The following is a 24834-nucleotide window of genomic DNA, read 5'->3' as shown; positions in this document are numbered from 1 at the left end:
AAATACTACACATTAATTCTTAAGTAACTTTTAAAAGAATAATGATGCTTATAGTGGAAGACATCTTGAAAGATTAGCTTCTAACCCTCGGAGGAAATCTGTACTTTCTCCGACAGCAAATCAAAATCTAAAAATACAAATGCATCGTTTGTGTTCAAGGTTGTCAAAAGGAAACCATATTTTTGTCATGGAAAGATGGAATAGGACGTAGATTTCCGTGTCCATACATAATAAAGGAAGACTTTAATATTTCCGTGGCTTTCATCGAGATTTCATGGACGTTATTTGCGTGCTCGCAATTTTAGCTTTTTCGCCGTTTGTGTTTCAGGCTGAGCTAACAAGATGGCAGGCAGAGACGAAGAGGAGACAGAACTTGACTACAGCCACAAAGGCTATAAATTTATTCCGTTACGTGTCCTCAGTAAAAGTAAACTGTGTGGTTTAAATATGAACAAGAACAATCTCACTCAGATACCGGCAGAGATAGCCCACATGACGGTTTTAGAAACACTGAAACTGTGCAACAACAAATTTACAGTGTTTCCGAAGGCAATCTGTGACCTGCCCGCTTTATGTTACCTTGACCTTACTGGCAATCAATTGAAGGAATTGCCGAAATCAATCGTCAAGTTGAAAAACTCACAAAATTGTATCTCGGGTGGAACGAGTTCATAGAATTTCCTCCCCAACTTTGTGATCCAGCACTTACAAAACTGTGCCACATTCACATGTGCTCGAATAAATTGAAGAAACTCCAAGACAACATGTCGGTTTTGTCCGAGCTGAAAGAGTTAAATATCAGTAACAACGAGATTTCTAGTTTACCAGACGACATCTGTCGACAAGAAAATCTCAAGTTTCTGGACGCAAGAAACAACAGCCTGCGCAGACTCCCAAACACCTTTGCGGAGTCCTTAGCAAATCTGCAAAGCTTGAAGCTGGATGGTAACCCTCTGCAAGACCCTCCCCTCGCCGTCTGCCTTGAGGGTGTTGACGCTATTAGGAAATATCAAAGCAGACATTATCCATCAGATCAACACAGTTTATTTGGGTCACGTGATAACAACAACAGACGACAGAGTGAGTATGCTTGATGAAACTATTCCAGCGAATGTCACTTCAAAACTAGAGCGCATATAAATATTTGCGCGCCAAATAGATTGTGGAAGAACAATCGCGACATTGAGTTTGTGAGCCTACAACTGTTTTGTCTGACACGAAACGCCAATGAATATAGATAATCGGATATAATCAGAAATGCTATTTTTGACAGACAATACAGGTTAGCGACATTTTGACTCTGTTTCAACGCTCTCGATTATTGATCGCTTTTTTGTGATTTGTGTTACCTTTGCGTCATTGTTGCCATGACGTCAATCCAGTGACTTCGCGTAAGAGGACACGTTTTTTCTTGTCTCTTGCTGAGACACCCTAATGCAAAGTATGACTCAAAGTGCAATTTTTGGAGCATGACGTAATCCAGGTGATCTCCCTAATTGTGCAGTACCTGTTTAGTTTTTTGTCAGATTTCAGATTTATGGCTGTGTCACAATGAAAACGCCTAGCAGCGTTGATCGGTTTCTACATGTTTACCAATATATGATTCTATTCATATTCGACAGGTGAGGAAAAGGATACAGAAGATGCCGAGGACTCCTGCAATAGGTCCTTACCATACGGTGGAAAGGCTTACAATTCTCGACGTGGTGAAAGCTGTTTTCACCATTACGTGCAGTTTTTAAGGAAGGGAGAAAAACACACGACACAGATACACCCAGACGAACGGGTAAATTGTTCGGTATACTTGTTTCAGTGTAAATCTGCGTGAAGTTTTAGTGTATTTCCAGCTGGAGGGCGTGCAATGCCAGGAAGATACAGATGTGCAGGCAGGGCTATGGTGTCAGTGTAGACCAACATTAACCAGATTGACACTGAGGGCAAGCATGTGCATGATGCTTGACATACAAGGCTTTGTTGCGTACCGCATCATTAAATTACCTTCTTCTCCTTTTTACAAATGTTAGATTTAAATATAGAGAACAACCCCCAGGGAAAAACTTATGTCATGAAACAGTTGCAGGCTCACAAACTCAATGTCGCGATAAAACGTTATTTCATGTATACATGCATATTTAGGCAATGCCAAGGGTATTATAACCGCCATACCATTACAGGTTCAGTAGGCAATAATATGCAGCCAGCCATAAGGCAATCTTAATTGGCAGTTTTATTTTGTTTGTTAAGAGCGACTGCAATCTTTCTTAAAGAACAGTAAGAAATCCACATTGTCAAAAAATAACATTTCTGATTATGACCGATTTTCTAAGTTCACTAGCGTTTCGATGAGTAAGTTTACATCTTCACCTAATATTGAATGTTCTCGTCTCCCATCCTTTAGAAACAAGTGATCGATGTATCGGACGAGATGAAATGCGAAATTGCACCGAATTCAGTCATAAAACCGTGTAAAATTTCTACCGAGATTCTCCAACATACTCCAGAATCCCTGCGGCCGTCCGACGGAGAAAGTGCTGAGACTGAGAGCTACAAAATTGGTATCGAAACGGGGTGCTTCGAGCGACCACCTGTTGTTTCCATGAGATCAGGTCAAGGGTCACGGAGGTCTCATGACAGGACGCGCGATACAGTAGTTAGGTCGACCGACAGCAATGGCAACTCTGTAGGGCTGAAAAGTTGGAAGGTAATATTGAAAATTTGATTAAAAGAGTCTGTAGCGCACGAGTAAACTTGTCGAAAGCTGTCATGTTTGTAAGGAGCGCTATTGGTTCAATACCTGTTACGTAATCATAGTTACGTTGTAAGAGATGAAAACGTCCCCAGTTATATTCAGGGAAAGTGGCAGATGAGCCGTTAGACCTTGCGAGCGATGGCCAAAACCGGAAACAAAATGTGTTATTAAAATGATTAGAAAACATTGACATGTGCAAAGCGAGCAAGTCCAGAATATTTTTGGAAGTGTACATACTGTCACCCTGGAACTTTGATTGAGATAAGAAATTGCATGGCCCGATTTTAAACACAGTCTCGCAACAGGCAACATATTTGGCATACAGATGCATTACTTAAATAAATGCCCCTTTTATAACATTGAATTATTCATTCCAGGCGTTATAAAATGATGATAAACAGAACCAAAGGGGAGGATAGTTCTGAACTACGAATTATCAAAAACGAAGAGTAAAATGGCGCCATGATTCAAAAGCTATCAGCAACCAGAGAACCAAGTTATCATGTCTAAGACGTCGATTGTGACGCATGGCGCCCACTAAACCAACATATTTGTCTTACATAATGCAACACCATTGACGGATGGGCAATGCATGATGGTCGAAAGTGGCGTTGCACATTTTCTAGACATTTGTATTGCTTCCATAAAGACGCCAATTAAGATTGCACAGTCATATTTTAGTTTTACATATCACAACTTTTGTCTCTTTGCAGGAGGGTAATATCATCAAAGCAGAGATTCCAAAATCGTCGGTGGTAACGCTCGTGTCAAAACCAAAACAGTATTCCTTTCAGCTGACAAACGGAGACGATCTAGTCGTTTCGTGCAAGAACGGGGACGTCGAGATTGACACAGCTGGAATGGACGACGAGGACAGAAAACGCGCGAAAATTACAGCTCAGGTAACGATCAGTTCACGGCATATCGTGTGGTACAATTTAAGAGTACACTTCATCAAATATATTTGTAATACTTCAAAGTGCAAAATTATGTCCGAAAACAGGGGCTAAAATATCCACCGTTGTAAAGCCTGTAGCTATGACCTCCAAGAGGACGCCGTGTATGAATTTTTCCATTGGAACATTGAGAATTTGAGTTTTAGATTAAAGTTCTACTTAGAAATATTAATGTCGATAAAATGAAGATAATAATCGACATTTGTTGGAATTCTCTTGACCATAATGATGGATTGGCAGTTCTATGTGGACAGTGTCAGGATGATTCGGACTTGGTGTTGGAAATCGAGTGTGGTCGGCAATAAAAGTCTTCGGCCTACGAAACGTCTTCTAAGTTACCACGACAGTGAAGTCACCTATCTTTCTGTTCAGAAACTATCAAACTTCATAACTCATGATACTTTTTCTAAATTTATATTTCTCACTCCTTTTACATATCGCACTTTCAACTTCCTACAATCGCTCAGCTTATGAATGTCGACGAGAACATCTCCGTACGCGCTCGAGAACTGGTCGAAGAAAATGGTGGCGACGTGTTCGCCTTGGGAACAGTTCTCGAATTACAGTCAGACGCTGACATCTCCAAACCAGTGGCCTTTGAACTCTCTTTGCCAAGCTGTGGCCCTCTGCAATCGAACTTGTGCGAGACAGAAAGCTTACTACTCCTAAAAGATGGTGGGGATGATCGTTGGCATGACGTCACGGATGAAGTTTCTGATATTCAATGTAAAGAAAAGTGCCTCACCTTTACAACCAAGTTAGCAAGGTTAGCGTTAGAGCGTTTAAGGTAGAACGCGCCTCGGGGACAGAGAATCGGACTCTCAAATTTCTACAATTCTTTTCTTATCTACCACTTGTGGGGGCTCATTTTAAAGCTCTTGGAGAAAGAAAAACTTTCAACGGCTTAGTTTTTCGAAAATCTAAAATTTAATCCCCCATAGAGTTAACACAGGAATGGCGGCCATTTTGAGTTTCAAATATCGCAAAATGTTGGATAATCTGTTTCTCTAGTACCAAACTTTGCACGGTGACCCCCGATTTTTATTGTTGATTTGTAAGAGAGTGGTTTAAAGTTTCATTCAGGAAAGTTAGAGCAAAAGTTTAAGTCTTTCACTTTCGAGGCGAATACTACCTTAAGCTATCACACCATTTGATGAGATAATATAATACCTATTGATTTCGGTCAAAGCCCTGCAAGACTCAAGTTGTCTGATCACTCACTTGCTTTGCTCAGGTCTCTTGCCTGGTACATAGTTCAGATGACCGATTCACTATCTATAGAGATAATGTTTTTGAGAACCTGGTATTGCCTGGCAGCGGAAGTACATGCCAGAGGATAATGGGTATTATCGGGATCTTGTGATCGGGCTTTCACTTTTTCGATTATGATTTCAATTTGGCAATTCATTTAGAGTCTTAATTGCAAGTCTTTCATGGAAATGGTACTTGCTAATTCACGATGAACGTGAAAATGGGACCAAGACGAGAGAGATTTTATGTACATATGGCTTTCTTGGGAACTATCCTTCGAGATTTCACTCTGTATCATCAAGATTCAGCGACTCTTTTCCAACATGTGGACTAATCGAAATATACAACTTAAAGTGTTCCACCTATTTTCTTTGTTTCAACAGGGGTTGTACTCGCTTCGTTGTTGCTCTTGCCGATGCTGGAATTGACGTCGAAAAGACCACTCGGAAGGCCACCGGAATGGCGAGAAAAAACTGTAAAATGGTGAACTTTCTTCTTCTGCAGAACAAGGAGAACCCGAAAAACCTTTACGTCGACTGCGTTGTGAGTGACATGCGCAAAGACCGTCTCGAAGAGATGAAAAACGAGGAATACAGGAGAAATTCTTCTCTTCCGTTTTCCTGTGATATCGACCTGCCAGAGGGAGAGAGGGTTTACCTTCATGTCGGAGGAGATCAGTTCAAGGTCGACAAGGGCAGCCGAGAGTATCTGACGTTCTACGCTAAACGCCGGTGTTTCGTCCTGTTGACCGTGTCCTTTGACCCGAGCGGCGACAACGATGGGGATGATCACGTGCAGGGATATGTGAAGTTTACGAAGACTAAGAATACTGACGATGATGAATCGGTTTACTGTACTTTAAACTTCGAACTACCGTGTCCTGTGAAGGGCAAGGTATGTATGTAAGCGGGAATTACCAACGCAACCGTTTGAATCATTACCCGATTGAGGAGGTAATTTCTCTAAAAGCATAGTTCACGACTCGGAAATGAAAGACAAGCTTTGGCTCAAACTTTCCTCAAGCAATCACACATTCTCTTTCAAAATCAAGAATTAAAATACGGGGTCACTGTGCAAAGTTTGGTGCAAGAGAAACAAATTACCAAATGTTTACCGAGATTTGACATTCAAAATGGCCGCAATCCCTGTGTTTTTCTGTGGGAAAAATAAGATTATCGATTTTCACAAAAAAGAGCCGATGAGGAGTTTTTATATTGTACATGTCTGAGAATCTGAATCTCTATCCCCGAGGCACATTCTACCTTAGCAGAGAAAGTTATGGTAGGTGCATTTTTTTAAAGTCTCTCTTGCATTCAGTACTCAAGATGGCATGAAGCTTAAGCAGGAAAGGTGGCAATACCGATGAGGTGTCCAGAATGCACGAATTTTCACTAATTGTTCATAGCGATCACAGCATCGTTTGTAACTGGTGATGTATATAGAGTAATGTCTAAAGGTAATTGTAATTAAAGGCAGTTATTGAAAATGAAGAATTGTAGACGACATATTTGAAACTGTAACATATCAGTGAGTTTCATTCGTTTACACAGGTTCCGACATCGTCGCCTCATCCTCTCGACGTCGCCATTGACCTGATAGAGGAGAAACTGCTTTCATCCGACATCAAACGTTTCGGGCGTAAACTGCTCTCAATCACTGACGTTGACAGAATCGTGTATGAAGATAGAGACAACACGAACGAACAGATCCATCAGATACTACAGACATGGAAGAAGCAAAAGGGAAACAAGGCGTTACTCATCGATCTTTTAAGTGCCCTAGAAAACATTGGGAACAAACAGTTAGCAGAAACTATCCAAAGGTCTATTTCAGGTATGTCGAATAATTTGATCATATTGTATCCAATCATTGTTTCTAAATAAATAACGAAGCAAAAACATTTGGCGGCCAAAACTACCTCTTATCAACGTTCCATAATTTTTTTAATATTCTGCGACATAAACTTTCATATATGAGAGAGAGAGAGAGAGAGAGAGAGAGAGAGAGAGAGAGAGAGAGAGAGAGAGAGAGAGAGAGAGAGAGAGAGAGAGAGAGAGTTGCTCAGTGGCTGAAGTGTTTTTCATGTTTTAAAGTTAATGAAATTGAAATCATGCAATGTGGAAAACACTGTCCATTTAATGGAACAAAATTGCCGTTTACGATTCAGTCTTCGTCACTTTATCTCATGACAGATAAGAGCTTCATCATATTTATCCAGGCAAAGGAGGTATCAATCATCAGAAAGATGCTTTATAATTGCTTACAGATATGATGAAATGTGAAAAACTGTTCTATCAAACACAGTACTTTGCATGTGTACACCAAAATATAAAATAATTATGTTTTATTTTGCCACCTTCAGCTGACCAACAATCTCGGATGACTCAGACCGATCCCGCAGAGCCCGTGTTCAACGCACCGATGAATTCCCAAGTTCAAAACAATGTCCACCCCACGAGCCATCAACGAGAAATCAAGCAGGATAGTCAACAACGCCAACAACAACAACCTACTACAGTACAGCCATCGATGGCGTTCAAAGGTGCAAAAAAGTCGGTGAAAGGTAGCAGACGCCCGCCACGTGGTCGGGGACTTCCAATGTCGAGTGCTGAGAACTCACAAAACCAGATGCTCATGCTCAATGCATTCAGTATTCAGGGGAAAGGAAAGTAAACCTTTCGCTGACTTGTACGCATGTTTTCAGAAGTTCACAACATTCTTGTTAAAAAAACATTCAAGTCTTAGGGGATTGATTTCTTTAGTTCATTCGGTATTTTAACGGAGTGCCCCAGTGTTTTTATTAACGTGCCGTGGTTCGTTATATATGTAAGAATGAATCTGTATACATTTTGTATTTGACAAAAAGCACCTCGATACTGTCAAAATGTTCCAGACTCTTCTAAGAATGACAAACACTTTCTGTGGAACACAAAAACATATATTGATAACCCAGTGGTCATGTTAGCGCCCCTATCCTTACAATGGGATGAACTCTGAACACTATGTTTCAAGACAAGTAAAACTGAATGTGCAGCGTCTCGGAAGGTTTTAACTTATTTGTTGGCTAAATATCGTTGTCATTATTGAGTGATTGCCAAGTAGCAGACTCCCTAACTTGCTGCAAAAAATCAAAATCTACCCATCAGTAAGGACCTTCCGAGCCGCTTAACATCAGCAGTAATAGAAAGCAGCAATTTGGGCAATCGACGATTAGTATAGTTAATCCTTCGAGCGCCAAAATCAATTTTTGTCACCTTTACAAAATATACCCCAGCCAATTTTTTTCAGATTTTTGCCAAACTTTTGATAAAAAGCTGTAGCCAATGAAATATGATGTTCATTTTCTTCAAAATTATCAAAAAATTACAGGAAAATTCATAAAAAATGATTAAACGTTGCACTAAAATTTTGGTGGGAAAAATTACAGCACTCAAAGGGTTAAGCCAAGATCCAGAGAGTGGATTGTTAAGGAATATCAAATGTATTACAACCCTGTCGACTTCATGTCACTTCATCTGCGCAGGGTTATCTTCGTAAACAGTGTGCACGCATCTGCAGGTAGCTTGAGCGTGAAGTAAAAGTTCGAATTTTGCATAGACTCTCCACTCACAGGTTTTTGACGATGTTTACCAAACGACAACGAGCTTATTCTGCGTCTTAATGGTATCAGAAACCTTTGACTCCACGAGGGAGAATTTTTGAATGATTTCACCATTGTCAGTACTATATTCTCGTTATGTTCACTTTATTTTAAGGCATATCGCTGGTGTATTTTGGCAATGAACGATTTTCTGTAATAAGGTATACGATGATCACGCTTTCGAGTGCGGTCACGCACTACCAACATACAGGATATCCAATAATCTTTGTGAAGAAAAATATTAAACTATAGAGGATGGGAATGTCAAAATTCAAATTTTAAGTATTTCTGTTTTACTGCAAGAGAGAAAGTAAAGTATAATTAACAGGGCGTGCTCGAAAACAATGTCGAGATATTATAATAATAATAAGTGGTGTTGTCTTGAAATATACATCGAGGGAGTCTCGAATGAATGGAAATTCAAACAGTCTTGTTTTGTTTGTTTTTGTTTTTCTCTTGCCAGCTAGTTCCAGTTTTGTGTGCTACTTACATTACATGAATATTCATGAGCCGAGTGTATGTGACTTCTTGCAAGCCATCTTGTTGAAATACTACAGCCGGACTCAGTAAATATCCGTCTTCGTTCCGTCGTGTTTCTTTTGTAATCTTCTCGACCTGTCACATTGGCAGTGTGTTACGTTTTGTAAAGTGTAATTAAAAGCAAAAGACCTGTAACATAAAGCGATGGTGCGTGAAATCTTTACCTTGTATAGCTTTATTGCGAAGATTTGGATGCAACACATACACACAATTGTTCACACATGAAGTGATATTGTACCGCTGAGCAGTAACGCATGCTCAACCTGCGGAACAAGTGGCATCATACCAAAGGAAGGAGGTCTTTTTTTCACCACAATATTGACTGACAGAATATTTGATATCAGTTTCGACACCCTTTGGCTAGAGATAAGCAGCGTTATAGCACTATCTAGACTGTAAGGATAGCGACACGACTTTTTCCGTTGTCGATGTTCACATTCACAAGACTGGAGTGAGAAAGTGACGCTTTCTCGCAATCGGTGAGAATCTGTTGTTATTCTCACCGCTCTCAGTGAGAATTTTTTAATTCTCACTGGTGAGCGGTGAGAAATGCACTCCTTGGTGAGAATCAAGTATGATAACAGATTCTCACCGGTGAGACTGGAAATTCTCACCAAGCCTAGACAGAATGGTAATTTTCTCTGTGAGAATGTATCATACTCATCATTCACTGGTGAGAATCGACAAGCCTTGCCGTTCATTGGTGAGAATCAGCAAGACTTGTTGTTCACTGGTGAGAATCAATCTGGTGAATTGTCACCAGTGAATAATGAGTCTAGCCGATTTTCACCGATGGACAGTGAGGGTTGATTCTCACCAGTAAATGATGAGTATGATACATTCTCACAGAGAAAATTAACATTCTGACTACGCTAGGTGAAAATTTCCAGTCTCACCGGTGAGAATTTGTTACCATCCTTGATTCTCACCAAGCAGTGCATTTCTCACTGCTCACCAGTGAGAATTCAAAATGTCTCACTAACAACAGTGAGAATAAGAAGAGATTCTCACCGATTGGGAGAAAGTGTCACTTTCTAGCTCCAGTCTCGCAATTTTTCCTATAGTGATTAATCAACTAGGATCAATAAACAGCCTTGCTCCTTTCAAGAATTAAAGACATTTCAAAAGTGCAAGGCAGTAGAGAAATAATCTAATTTGGTTCCTTCAGCAATACTCTCAACAGTAATATCCTGCACATTGCAATAACAGCGCTGGTGATGTTTGATTGTGATATCCACGGAGTTAGCCAAATAATAATCGGAAAGTACCCTGTCTCGCCGATGAAGTCATTTCTGGGAAACAAATTCCCTTTGCAAGGAACTACCTTGCACATACAGAGAGTAGAAATTGTGAATAGATACGCAAGAATGTCAAGGCATGGGTCGCTGTACCCAGCATACCAGGACCTGAATTAAACAACATTGCAGCATATCATCAGTATCGTCAGATTTGTTGCATTTGTGATACTTATAACAGACCATAATGCGAGAAATGTTGACACATGGTCACGTGATTGAAAAACTACATTTTCCCTCCAGAATTCATACATTTAAAAAAGATAAAATTTGAACTTCTAACGTTAAAATGTTTGTATTTTTTTCTCGATATTCAGAAACAGTAATCATCACCCATCATAAGACACTGTACCATAAATAAAATAATTTGACATGTCTTACTAATATTTTAAATTGTCCGTGAAATGTAATGATTTGCAATGACTCAAAGGTATGGTTTTTCATTTATCGAACTTTAATCGTACTGTCGCGCGCGACTCCTAACGGTATTTTTGTTTGTAAATGGCAAGAAAAATAATCAAACAATATGTGTATGATATTTCAAAGTTATGAAATTTTGAGTATATAAAAATCTTCTCTTTATTTTGCAACAATAAAAAAATCCATAATGCAAGTTCCCGAAGGAATTGTACTACCAGTTATTGATCTCGCCTATGTTTTCAACGTATTGTCCTTGCACCCCTGAAATAAAATTTGACCTTCGTCCCCTTCAGGGATTAGGGCAAAATCGCCAACCGCAAACTAAAATTATATCCCCTATCACAGTGACGCCTTGGAATTCCTCTCCTCCTTGGTTGGTGAGCGTCCTGTACTCCATTCGGCTGTCGAGTGCTGCAGTGTGCGTTTGTATAGAGTGTGCGCTAGTACGTACATGTAAGCGTATATGTGCCAGTACCGACCGACAAGGCTGGACAAACCGTGACGATAGCATCGAGGTTGAAATTGGTTATCTGAAATTGGTGAGTTGCTTATTTGCTACGTTAATGCTTTCGCTGTTGCCGAACTTTTTGTCAGTTCGATTGAAATGGCAAGTTTGAGAGAGAGAGAGAGAGAGAGAGAGAGAGAGAGAGAGAGAGAGAGAGAGAGAGAGAGCTCTACTTTCATCACACCCTACCTATGCGCGGTAAGACATCAAAGTCTGGTTTAACAATATGAAAACCGTTTTAAATTTCCGGCAGTAAAGTATTCATGACGTCTATTTATCATCTCAGTAGCTATAAACAGGCTCTAAGACCCAAAATATCAAAAATTGGGTTTCTCGTTGGCTTAGTCTCTTTCGTTCCATGGGAAAATTTCATTGTCGAATAAACAAAAAGCTAGTATACGTAAAAAGGAAGCCAGGTGTAACTTTTGATATTATTACCTGATCCAGAAAATAATAACTAGTTTATTTTTCTCTGTGAAGTACATATGATGGAATATGAAGTATTAGCCCTATAAATATAACACACTATGTACGATATGAAAAGTTAATATTGACAAATGAATTATAGTTATCCGGACTTATGTTTAGGCCAATTAAAGAAAATTCTTTGTTTGCCGTCCTGGGATTTTTGAAAAATCTACCAGCCAGCCAGGGAAAAGAACAATCACTGACAAAAAACACATGTATTAACATAAGCTCATTTTTATTTAGTTTGATTTGGAAAAATAATATTTATATATATTTGTACTAGCGTTAACATTGTGTTCGTTTTCTTAATTTTCTCTGAAAATAAACCAGCACGCAAACGGCAAACAAAGAATGTTATTTAAAGCGCCTCAGTTACAAACAGTAACATCGTACATATCCACACTATGATATCAGCTGTATCGGTAAAGTAATGAGTACGGGACATTTAGACATGATTTAGGAAGTAGAACAATTATAAACATTATTTCAAAAACATAACAAAATTACGTGAAAATACATGAAAGGTGTAGCTAAATGGGTTTTAAGTGTTCAGCTCATTAATAGCGTCCATATGTTGTTTTAAGCGTCCCCTGTCAGGCATTTTCTTGTCAAGCAACAAAAGCTCGTCGTTTTGATTGGTCCCAGGTCCTTGGATCAGAAGATAACGCGGGATTACTCGAAACGGCTGCCGTACATTGCTGACGCCTTCATAATAACACCCTTTGTCCGCCGAAGCCCACGATTAACCAAGAAATTGTTGATAAACCCAGTGTATTGTCGCTCATGCCTTGTCATAAAGTGTAAGATTCAAGCATGTGGATGCTAGCTTGGTTGCGGCGTAAAACCAAATTGAACTAATAATCTTTTTGAGTTTATTTTGAGCGGAACGTTATTGTCACCAAACAACCGATGGTCGAAATATGGATATCTGTACACGACAGAGTGTTTTCACACGTTCTCTGATCAAGGAGGTCGCCCTTTTATTGAAAGGATCATTGTAAGACAAAATAAATCCGCCTTTCATTATGATTCGTTGACGGAAGTGAAACACATGGCAATCCAGGGTACATAAATTGTCCAGAAGTGTCCGGTTTGATCAAAATTACGTCATCAAAATATCCAGGAGTCCTGTAATTGAATTGATTTAATCTTTTGGTCACGTGTTCTGACAATCGGTGTGCTGCCTTCTGACTTGTTACATGAGAAATTCGCACAGAACGTTCAACCCAAGGTGGAGGTCTACTCAAAATTGAAAAGTGTGGTCATGATTCTGATTTTTGTATATGTCGTGCTCTGATTTATTATAACATCAGAAATAAACAGAGAATGTGTGGGGGAGGGGGAGTTGACTCAAGGGGTCCTGAAGACCCCTACCCCAATCGTGCTTTGTGAGATAAACCTTACAAACATATGCCATACTTTTTGATTTTATGCAGGTAACATTGCTTTCAAACAAATTCCATTCCGACCTAAAACATGTCGAGGGCTGGTTTAGACAGAGGTATTGCTATTTCCTGCTGTGTAGAATTGTAAAACATCCCTTTATGAGTGACTTTCTGCATTAGCAAAATGTGCATTGCTGACCACGCAATGGACGGAGGTGAATGATGTTGTAGTTCTCAAAAGCGCAGAGAAATACTGCCGAGTCAGCAATTTTTGCAGGTTATTAAAAAAAATGAATAATATTGGCATTTTATTTTGAATTGCAGCTCGTTGACATAACGTTTTGAACATAACTTTCAAAAATGACTTCTCATCCCAGATCTTTCTCGAAAGTTTTAAGAAAATGGCGATATTACAAGGATGTTTTCTTGTTTTCCTTCTTGCTAACCAATGGATTAGCAGAAACTGCGTTATCATTTGGGTACTCCCCGTCCTTAAATTAAATAATATGCTCATTGGCATTTTGCAGTCAATGTAGACGCATTTTTGTTCAGTGATGCACTGGTATCGTTCTACCGTTTTCACACGCATGTGGAATCTTTCGAATTTCACGTTTATGGAAGGCTGCGGAGATTATTGTGTCCTATTGACTGTGTAAGCCGTATTAAACTATCAAAATGAAACACGGTTAAACATAAATCCCCTGCTACGTTATTGACCGACTCTGTGTACAAATAGAAGCATCGCCATGGTTACCCGCTGATAAACGCGTTCTTGATAATCCCTGGGCCGGTTGATGCAAGTGACACTAGGAATTTTTGTTCTATGGTTTACTTTAAAATTGAGGGTTTTGTAAAGTTCCGTCCATAACCCATTTCGATATTATTGTAGTTACAATGGACAGCATGCTAGTTCTACGTTCGCCAGCAAAGAAGCCTAGGCTTTAGTTATGTCTTGACGTCGCTGACAAACACAGGAGAGGAAATTTATTCAAGTTGGAGACTCGAGCCTCAGCTCGATAACAGAAACATTGACTCTATCTTTGTTTTGTCCATCTTTAGTGGTATCTGATAATGGCAGACATGGACGACAAACCAGAGTTCGACTATAGCCGCAAAAATTGTCTCGACATACCGCCTTTCATCCTCAAAAAGGAAACGCTCTTCAAGTTGAGCATGAACTTAAACGACCTTGACCAAATTCCTGCCGAAATAGCCTGCATGAAAGGATTGCAGATTCTTGAACTGAGCAACAACAAATTCGCTGAGTTTCCCGAGGCGATCTGCGAGTTGGTGAGCCTGCGTCATCTGGATCTCGCCGGAAACAAGCTTAAAAGTTTGCCGGATTCCATCTGTAAGTTGAAATGCCTGAGAAAAATCTGGCTCGGATGGAACAGATTCGAGGAGTTTCCCCTCCAGCTCTGCACTCCGGTTCTGTCTGAACTCCGAGAGATTCACATCTCTTCAAACAGACTGATGCAGCAACTTCCGGGCAAGATCTCGGTTCTGGAGGGGTTAGAAGTTTTAGACGTCGAAAACTGCAGTTTCTTCAACCTCCCTGAAGTTGTCTGCGAGCTACATTACTTGAGGTTCATCAAGGCAGCCAACAATAACATACAACGGTTACCAAATAGACTTGGGGAGTCTCTACCGAATCTACAAATCTTGGATCTTGAAGGGAATCCAGTGAGGGACCCTCCTCTTGATATTTGCCGTAAGGGTATTGATGCGGTGAAGAAATATCAGTATGAAAAACACCCATCTGATCAACGTGGAATTTCATATCCACGTTCCGTCAGTAAATATTCTAAAGGTAAGTACACAAGTACAGCGGCGCATCATAATTGTAATCCTCTGCCTGCCTGCTTGTCTGCCTGTTTGTCTCTGTATGTCTGTGCGTGTGTGCACGTCTGTCCGCCCGTCCGTCCGTTCTTGTCTGTCTCTCTGTCTGTCTGTCCGTCCCTATGTATGTATGTATGTATGTATGTATGTATGTATGTATGTATGTATGTATGTATGTATGTATGTATGTATGTATGTGCGGATGTATATATGTATGTATGTATGTATGTATGTATGTATGTATGTATGTATGTATGTATGTATGTATGTATGTATGTATGTATGTATGTATGTATGTATGTATGTATGTATGTATGTATGTATGTATTTTTGTTTGTTTTGAAAACAAGTATTTTTGTTCCCTTCTCAAAATGATATTGGAATACAAAATATCAGCATTAACATTTAAGCCTCACAAAGAAAAAGAAGTATGTAAACTATGCATTGTTATCACTGACAAAAGAATTCTTGTCGGGACTAAATTTCAGTCGTCAATATCTTGGACGTTACAAACATAATAAGTTGAACAATGCTTGGCATTTTACATGATTTTGGAGTAAAACGAGCGACTGTATTTTAGTAATAAAACAAATTTACCGGTAAGTACACCAAAGGTTATCTCCGCCTCGGCAGGGGAAAGACACGTGGACTCTCAAACTTTTACAATTACTTTTTGGTCTACCACCATTTTCAAGCTCTTCGGTGGAGTAAACTTTTCACCGTCTTAGTTTGTGAAAATCGACAATTTTATTTTTCCACATAGAGTTAACACAGGGATGGCGGCCATTTGTATCTGTAAATGATAGGCATTTTGTTTCTCTGGTAGCAACATTTGCACGGAGATTCCTGATTTTTATTTATTCATTATTAAGGTAGAACGCACCTCGGGGACAGAAATTCGGGCCTTTAAATTTTATCAATTCTCTACTGGCCTACCACTTGCGGGGACTCATTTTGAAGCTCTTGACGAAAGAAAAGTTTTCACCGTCTTAGTTTTCAAAAATTGAAAATTTTATTTTTCCACATAGAGTTAACACAGGGATGGCGGCCATCTTGAATTTCAAATTTCGAGAAATCGCGAGTAATTCGCCTCTCTAGTACCAAAGTTTGCACGGTGACCCCTGATTTTTATTCTTGCTTTGGTAAGAGAATGGTCGAAAATTTCATCGAGGAAAGTTTGAGCAAAAGTTTAAGTCTTTTACTTTCGAGGTGCATATTACCTTAAGAGAAGGGTTCAAAGTTTTGTAAAGAAAAGTTTGATAAAAAGTTCATTTCTTTCAATTTTGAGGTGCGTACTATTGTAAAAGTTTATCAGCCTGTTTTCCGCTAAACTTGGTCAATTTTCAGACTCTAAATACGGAATGGAAACGAAATGACCTTATATTGACACTGTTTCTACATTTACTATATGTGTAACATATATCATGAGTCGCTTTACGGTCAACTCGTGATCGTAGATCGGTATGTTTGGTCATCGATCATCAAACAAACCTAGACAAAAGGAACAATTTTCAACAGCAATTTAAAGTATTGTCATGGTAATGAGTTATGTTTATTCAATATTGTCATATTGGTTTTTTATGGCAATTTCTTAGTCTTTTCCGGTAAAACATTCTGCAACTCTTCAAGACGACCTCATTAAAGCCCCAACAGCTGCGAATTTTATGCATTATTTTAATTATTTTAAATTCCAAACCAAAGTTGGTTAATGTAAATGTGCTAACTGAAGTACGTGTAGGTATCACTGCTCGCTGATTTGAACCGTGCCTACACGTTTTAACAGACTGCCGGGTGCTGCACTCGAAAAAAATTCCGCCCACACTGAAAAGTACAAAAATGCGGTATTTCGTGCACATACACAACGTGATCATACAAGAAACAAACGTGATGCCATTTACTTGAATGCAAAACACAAGATGGCCGACGTTTTGTTGTAGTAATCTTTATTTTCTCTGTCAGGTATTACTTTTTGAAAGTGGCGGGGAATTTAAAATTATATAGCAACTTTTGAATTTACATGCCACTTTCGACACTTATGACAGTGTTATACACTTTTTTCAGTCTTTAATGGTTCTTATGCAAAGAAAACTCTCGGAAAACTGAGGATATTTTGAGATCGCTTTATTACTGTAACACATTTCAGCTATTGGGGCTTTAACCTCTAGGTTGAGAACGGTGAACCTGCCCTCGATACAGCTGTCGCAGAATAGACCAGTCTGAATAGAATCGAACCAGGAAAAGATTATAGAGTAGTCCTGAAAAAAGATTACGGTATTATATCGCCCAATATAGCAAAGTCGTCAAAGGCACACCTGATAAAAGCTCGTAAACTTGTAATTCTTCATGCCGAAGTAACCAAATGGTGACAACCGTTGTTCACCTTTGACAGACACGGCAAACACGGGAGGATCCGACAAAGCCAAGAGTCAGCGTAACAAAGTGTCGGCGACTGGGAATCATGGGAAATTTGCGGCAAAGAGGAGGGAGGAAAGTGGAAAGAAGGATCTTAAAAGGGGTGAGAAAAGTACAACGGAAATAAAACCTGACGACAAGGTAAATATCGGGCGTTCAGAGTTTGATAAAGAATGTCGTAGCCTTCGAGGTCATAGGTCATTTTGTCTGTCGTGCATCTTTTGAAAAGTATGTAAAGTTTACGCATGTTTGAGTGCAAGTCGCTTGTCACATCATCCGATATAGTGCAAATGATGTTAACCGAATGAACGAAATTTGAACATTTATCCAATAGCATTAAAATCAGAACACGATGATTGGATAGTATGAACTTGGGAGGGACAAAACTAGTGAATTTATGTTCATCATCATCGTCATCATCATCATAATCAGCATCAGCATCATCATCATCATCATCATCATCATCATCATCATCAACAACAACAACAACAACAACATCAACAACAACAACAACAACAACCATGACGATACTGACATTGTACTTGTTTCTGTCTAACCATTGATAATTTTCTGTGATACACTGCCATCCTTTGGCAGAAGACACAGTTATCAATTCGAGAAACTCTTTTCACAAATTACTGAACTGAATATGACAAACAAACTGCTGCTTATGCACACTTTGATCGTCCACTATTACCGCACCACTCTTCGAGTTTGTTTTCATCCAGGTTTACAGGTTTACATCAATTAGGCATTTGAAAGAGAACTTTTGGAATATTCGCTCATACTAAGCCGAAAGAAACTTTAACCGACTCCCAATAATCAGAAATAAGATGCTGAGGGTAATCACACTTTTTTCGATTGAGGAAGCAAATAACCACACATTTATATCGATATTTTAAATTAAAAACAGTTTTCATTCTAAGTATTAACTAGGGAAAAATGATTTTAACACAATAGAAAGACGAGAAAACTCAATCTTATCTACATATCTCAAAATTTCTCCACACAAATTGTGGACCAAAAACCCACTTAAAGTGCGATAATCTGTCCCCGAGGTGCTATCATTTCCGACCCATCACATGAACAAGAGCTTCAATTTTATTATCTTTGTTCAAGAAAACGAATGTCATTGAGTTTTTCATTTTTCTTGTTTCCTGAAATATAAAATATTAGAAACAAGTGATCGAAGTTTCTCCAGAGATGCGTTGCGAAGTAAGGCCGAGGTCGGTGATACAGCGTACTGAAGTCACAACAGAGAAGCTAGAGCACATACCGGAAACCTTAAATTTATCCGAAGGCGAAGTTTTGGAATCCGAGCTGTACAAAGTCGAGATCGATGAGTCGTCGTTCGTGAAACCACCCTTGGTTGCTCTTGAAATGGAACAAGGGTCTGACGATCATGATAAGACACGTGACAAAGTGATAAGATCCGTTCAAGTTGACAACCATGAAAAGAATGTGAATTTGGAAAGTTGGAAGGTGCGTACTGGTATAAATCAACAAATCCGGCTGGTCTATGGTAGTAGAAGTTTATGGCAGAAATTCAGAAAAGTTTGAAATCAAAAAACGCTTCAATATGAAAGTGTGGAAAAGAATTTTGCATGTAGTAACATAACGGTCATGACCCTGACCCGTCCTTGTAAATCAAGAAGTGATTTTGCGTAGGAACTCTCATCAACTTCAACCAGCAATATCAAAATATTGATGAATAAAGTTCTTGCATTGTCTTTATCCAGGAGGGTAACGTCCTTAAAGCGGAGATGTTCAGTTCATCGGTGGTGGCGCTGGTGTCCAAACCAAAGCAGTATTCCTTCCAGCTGACAAACGAAGACGGCCTAATCGTTTCGTGCAAAAATGGCGACGTTTGGGTCGATACAAGAGAGAACGATGCTGACAGCAAACGCACCAAAATTACGACACAGGTAACTTTTCTTTTACGGAGACGAACGTCTAATCTTAACCTACTCGTGCTAGAGTGACGTTTGCAGTAGGCGTGTAAAATTAACTAAAGAATGGTTACTAAAACGTTGACTGTTGGTCGTCAAATTTGTTTTAAAGCTGTTTTATCTAAACGATAAATACAGCACAACCATAAATGTTTGTCTCTGATGACAACATTCCGAAAACTGGCTTAAGTTCAACTCCGTGTTTGCACTTAATTTACAAGCTCAATGTTTTATATTTTGAATTGCTAAATCAGTATAATCAGTTCACTTTTATCCTTTTTCTCAATCTGATTAAAATCAGATGTAGAGCACGGCGACGTCTTCTTATGCGTACGCGGTATTCTCTTGTTGTCGCCTGTCACATTCGACGAGAGAATACCGCGTATAAGAACTCGTACTCTACATCCGATTTTAGTCAGATTGTCCTTTTTCTGTGATTGACTCGTAAAGGTTAATATGAAATTTATGTCCAACCTAATTTTTGAAAGCATTTCTCGACTGTATTCAAATAGAATTAATATGGCTCAGATCGAATGACAGAAAAGACATAGTTAATTGATAAATTTCAACAGGCGTGACGGTTCACTTGCGTTCCTTTCCAACTTTTACAGTTACTGAAAGTAGATAAAGACATCGCCGTTCGCGCTCGTGAACTAGTTGAAGAAAATGGAGGCGAGATGTTCGCTATGGGGACAGTCCTAGAATTACAGACAAACTGTGACATTCCAAAACCAGTAACGTTTGAACTATTGTTACCAGTCTCTTTCGATCGGAGATATCTTTCCGAATCCGGGTCGAGCGTCAAGAACATGGCTGGTTTGCGACTCCTAAAAGACCATGGCGATGACAATTGGCGTGACGTAACCGACAACGTCGAAAGCATTCAATATAAAAATGAATGTTTGGCTTTTACAACTGTTTTGGATAGGTAGGTTCATGGGATATATGATATAACCCAATATACGATCAAGTATTCTACTATGATCATTTGCAACATCGATGTGTAACTCCTATATATGTATGTATGTATGTATGTATGTATGTATGTATGTATGTATGTATGTATGTATGTATGTATGTATGTATGTATGTATGTATGTATGTATGTATGTATGTATGTATGTATGTATGTGTGTGGATGTATATATGTATGTATGTATGTATGTATGTATGTATGTATGTATGTATGTATGTATGTATGTATGTATGTATGTATGTATGTATGTATGTATGTATGTATGTATGTATGTATGTATGTATGTATGTATGTATGTATGTATGTATGTATGTATGTATGTATGTATGTATGTATGTGTGTATGTATGTATGTGCGGATGTATGTATGTATGTATGTATGTATGTATGTATGTATGTATGTATGTATGTATGTATGTATGTATGTATGTATGTATGTATGTATGTATGTATGTATGTATGTATGTATGTATGTATGTATGTATGTGTGTATGTATGTATGTATGTATGTATGTATGTATGTATGTATGTATGTATGTATGTATGTATGTATGTATGTATGTATGTATGTATGTATGTATGTATGTATGTATGTATGTATGTATGTATGTATGTATGTATGTATGTATGTATGTATGTATGTGTGTGTGTGTGTGTGTGTATGTATGTATGTATGTATGTATGTATGTATGTATGTATGTATGTATGTATGTATGTATGTATGTATGTATGTATGTATGTATGTATACTGCTACAGGAGTGCTCCGTTCAAGATGTCTATTCTCTTGTTTCAACAGAGGTTGTTCCCGCTTTGTTGTCGCCCATGCTGGTGCTGGCATTCAAGTAGAAAAAACAGCCAAGGTTGCAACTGGCATGGCGCGAAGAAACAGCAAAATCGTGAAATTTCTGCTTCTCCAGAATAAAGACAAACCAACGAATTTGTACGTGGACTGCGTCCTTGCAGACAAGTACAAGGAGCGTCTGGAAAAGATTACATCGGATGGATTTTCCAAACGATCATCCCTTCCGTATTCGCGTGATATCGACCTACCGGAGGGGGAGAAAGTTTACCTGCGAGTTGGGGGAGAGGAAGTGAGGGTGAGAAAGCATTGTGAAGAGTACTTGACGTTCTACGCCAAGCGGGATAGTTTCGTCCAATTATCAGTGGTTTTAGATCCAAGCTACACCGGCGATGGAAGTGAGAGCTTTGAAGGTTATGTTAAGTTCGCAAAGACAAAGACAGGTGACGAAGATGGTGTGGTGTACAGCACGCTGCAGTTTGAAATTCCAGTAGTGAAAAAGGTGAGAATTTTGTTGAGTTCACGATACTTGCATAGTATGGTTGCTTAACCCATGGAGGTACAAGCGAGACTTGTACATAGATGCCTGACCGTATTTTGTGGCTTCCCCGTTCTGTTTAGTTTTTTCCTCAGTCTATTAATTTTCTTGTCATAAATCGTTCAAAAATAAAAATGTCAAAATGAGGAAAAGTCATATGAAAATCAGTGTCAAGTTTTGTCTGTTAGTAAGATCTTGAATTCCATATAACGCTCATTGCGACGGCACAGGGCAACGTATCATCAGTGACGAGACGAGACGCAGGTGGAATTGCACCCTTCCTTCAAGTTCAATTCTAATTCAGCTCTGACCCGTCGATTGGCAATTTTTGCAAACAAAGAAATGGTGTTAAAACTTTGCCCAGGATGCAATCACAAGCTTTGCGATGCCTTTGTCGGTTCAGTCGTGGACAATTGCTGTCTATATTTGAAAACGATGCATTGACCATACGTAGAATCCCAGGTCTCAAAGTGAGGCCAACGCAGACAAAAACAGATATGAACAATGCGACCTTGATTCTCTGATAGCCACGCTGCATGCATTTCAGGTATACGACGTTTGGACTTTTCATTCATGATACATTCTTTCGACCTTCCTTTTTCTATCTGCTCTGAAGGCGGTACAACAGTACAACCACTGGCATTTTAACACAGCTTTCGAGAAATTAGAAAATGGACTACTTTCAGACGACATCAGGCCATTGGCGCGAAAGTTGAGTTTGACGGATTCAGAAATAGATGGTATCGTGTACTCGAACCCTCAGAAGAAGAATGAACAAATTCATCAGATTCTGTCGACATGGAAGGAGAGACAGGGAGAGACGGCTTCGATTGAGTCACTGTTACATACTCTACAGAACCTTGGTAAAAGGAATCTTGCAGAATCTCTGCAGAGAGATATTTCAGGTATGTTAAATGCTTGAAGGAGTAACGTAAACTTTTAGTTATAAAAGTGTAAAAGACGCTTTTTCCATTTCACTCTCCTAAGATAAATCCTAGATGGTAGATTGTTGTTATGATAATATCAAATATGACATGAATTAGAATACGATGGACTTGGATGGCCCGTTGATTCGTCTGAGTGAGACAGAAGAAATTTATATAAACTTGTTGAAATCACCCGGATGTAGAAGAGGTAATTGATTTTTTCCCTTTTAAACGAAGTGCCTTTTAAATATGATTACAGTTTCTCAGCCTCTTTATGAAAACTCGCAAAATATCCTCCTCTCCGTTGAAATCTCTCATCATTGTTTTTGCCTAAAGAGCTACCGGAACAAGAAGTGGTCCCGTCCGCACGACGAGAAAAAGAAATCCCGCCATACCATGAACGAAAGAAACCAGCGACCTCAAACCAGGATACAGTGATACCGATCAAACAGCTACCTCAAGGCATTGGCACTTCGTTCAAGATCCAAGAACCGGACAAAGCCTACCGCATGTACAGAGAGTCCGACGTAAGGTCTGCCGCGGCTTCCAAAGGCGGTAAGAAGTTCGGGAGGAGCACAACCGCGAAAAATCGAGGTCAATGGCCTCAGGACACTCCCTATGTAAGTCAGAGACGAGGGCAGCGGGCTGTAGACAGATACAAGGACAATTCACCTTTGATGCTGGGAATCCAAGGTAAAGCTGGCAAATATTGACCTGGTGAAAGCTTACAGAGTGAGGACGTCATCATTTGACGTTCTTATACGCAGTTTCTCCTTGCAAAGAGCTTATAGTTTAACATTTGATGACGGACGTCGTAAATCATCAATCAACACGCAAAAACTAATTTTCAATATCAGGCGCGGATGACATAACGACAAGGCTCACGCCGCGTTGAGCAGAGCGCGCGAATACCGCACAGTGCACGAAAACTGACTTTACACGGTCTAAAACATCAACGCTGTGATACTCGTTGTTTGTGTCAGCGAACACTGTAAGGCTATGATAGTGGTGTGACGCAGGTCTTTCTGCCTAACTGATTACACAGTCCTGCTGCATGGTTTCAAAGTGATGCTTACTTTTCTGTTTTGACTCTTTGTCCACTTTCATATAAGTCTTTCCATGCTAACTGCATTAGAATTTTTCATAATTTTGTTGGATTATAATCTATCTTCAAACTAAGCGTACAGCGTCATGATGAAGAATGTAGACATGTCAGGGAATTGTACGCGGGTTTTGAAAGTGAAAACCAAGCTGGCTGAGAAAGTTGCTTTCAGACCGAGAAACATTCCGACCAAAAAAATAATGTCACTTCAAGTTGAACACTATCACAGCTACCTTACCATTCTATACCTACACTGTATATATAGTTAGACGAGATCAGAATTCTGCTTTCGCGGAAAAGAAATGTACATTTAAGAGGATTTCTACAATTGCATACTCATTTTATATCTTACAGAATGCATCATCATACGTTTTTGTACTTGTAAGACCCATGTATAACTTCACATCCTAGTACTTTTCACATTTTTGGTATTTCAGTATACAACACTGGTCAAATGCAAACTGCGAATTTTCTATCAAACAATTTATATAGCAGAAATTTGAAACATACACACGGCATGCATGATTGATATCATCGTTGGCGGTGGCAGTTTGCTGTTAAACTGACATAATAACTAGCAGCCAGTAGTCCACCACATTAAAACATATTTGACTAATGAGAATAAAAACACGATGAATACATTTAATGTCTTGGTGCTGTTGCCATTTTCTTAAGCTCTATAATCCGTGACCTTTGATGAACTTTTCATTACCTTTTCGCCATATTCTTGTATTGTTCTACTCCCCGAAGATGATACTGTTCTACGCCCGAAATTTGCGGTATTCAACTTGTCGACACAACCCGTATGCCTGCCTGTACAGTGTTATTTTTATTGATGGCAGACCTTTAGCCCATGGCATTCATTTCATTTCATAAAGGTTAAGGTAGAATGACCTTCGCGGACAGATATTCAGACTCTCAAACTTTTACGGAATTATTTGGGCCTACCACTTGTAGGTGCTCATTTTAAAGCTATTGGAGTAAATAAAATTTTCATGGGCTTGATTTTGTGAAAATTGGGAATTTTATTTAGAGATAACCGGGGTCCCGAGGGACCGTGAGATAACACAGAAATTGCAGCCAT

The 24834-nt window shown here is 39.2% G+C and overlaps 2 protein-coding genes across 2 annotated transcripts; both read left to right on the top strand.

The window, feature by feature from the left end:
* Positions 1–328: 328 nt before the first annotated feature.
* LOC139115595 (uncharacterized) lies at positions 329–8169 on the top strand. The gene is made up of 8 exons (XM_070677839.1): positions 329–1080; positions 1623–1786; positions 2399–2701; positions 3463–3651; positions 4173–4471; positions 5340–5850; positions 6507–6789; positions 7319–8169. The coding sequence occupies exons 1-8, from the start codon at positions 729–731 to the stop codon at positions 7627–7629; spliced, it is 2412 nt and encodes an 803-aa protein (XP_070533940.1). The 5' UTR covers positions 329–728; the 3' UTR covers positions 7630–8169.
* A 2982-nt stretch (positions 8170–11151) lies between these two features.
* Positions 11152–24390, top strand: LOC139115594 (uncharacterized). Its single transcript, XM_070677838.1, has 9 exons — positions 11152–11390; positions 14269–15019; positions 17438–17601; positions 18637–18942; positions 19200–19385; positions 20021–20337; positions 21182–21686; positions 22339–22627; positions 22985–24390. The coding sequence occupies exons 2-9, from the start codon at positions 14281–14283 to the stop codon at positions 23359–23361; spliced, it is 2883 nt and encodes a 960-aa protein (XP_070533939.1). The 5' UTR covers positions 11152–11390; positions 14269–14280; the 3' UTR covers positions 23362–24390.
* The last annotated feature ends 444 nt before the right edge of the window (positions 24391–24834 follow it).

This window comes from Ptychodera flava, chromosome 17 (genome assembly GCF_041260155.1).
Source record: "Ptychodera flava strain L36383 chromosome 17, AS_Pfla_20210202, whole genome shotgun sequence".
NCBI lineage: Eukaryota > Metazoa > Hemichordata > Enteropneusta > Ptychoderidae > Ptychodera > Ptychodera flava.
This window is presented reverse-complemented; position numbering and strand designations above follow the sequence as displayed.

Bases quoted from the DNA above. Each gene is read 5' to 3' on its own strand.
- LOC139115595 (XM_070677839.1), top strand. From the start codon at position 729: ATGTGCTCGAATAAATTGAAGAAACTCCAAGACAACATGTCGGTTTTG. The intron at 3,652-4,172 runs GTAACGATCAGT...ACAATCGCTCAG, and splicing joins GCGCGAAAATTACAGCTCAG to CTTATGAATGTCGACGAGAA. The intron at 6,790-7,318 runs GTATGTCGAATA...TGCCACCTTCAG, and splicing joins TATCCAAAGGTCTATTTCAG to CTGACCAACAATCTCGGATG.
- LOC139115594 (XM_070677838.1), top strand. From the start codon at position 14,281: ATGGCAGACATGGACGACAAACCAGAGTTCGACTATAGCCGCAAAAAT. The intron at 15,020-17,437 runs GTAAGTACACAA...CACCTTTGACAG, and splicing joins CGTCAGTAAATATTCTAAAG to ACACGGCAAACACGGGAGGA. The intron at 19,386-20,020 runs GTAACTTTTCTT...CAACTTTTACAG, and splicing joins GCACCAAAATTACGACACAG to TTACTGAAAGTAGATAAAGA.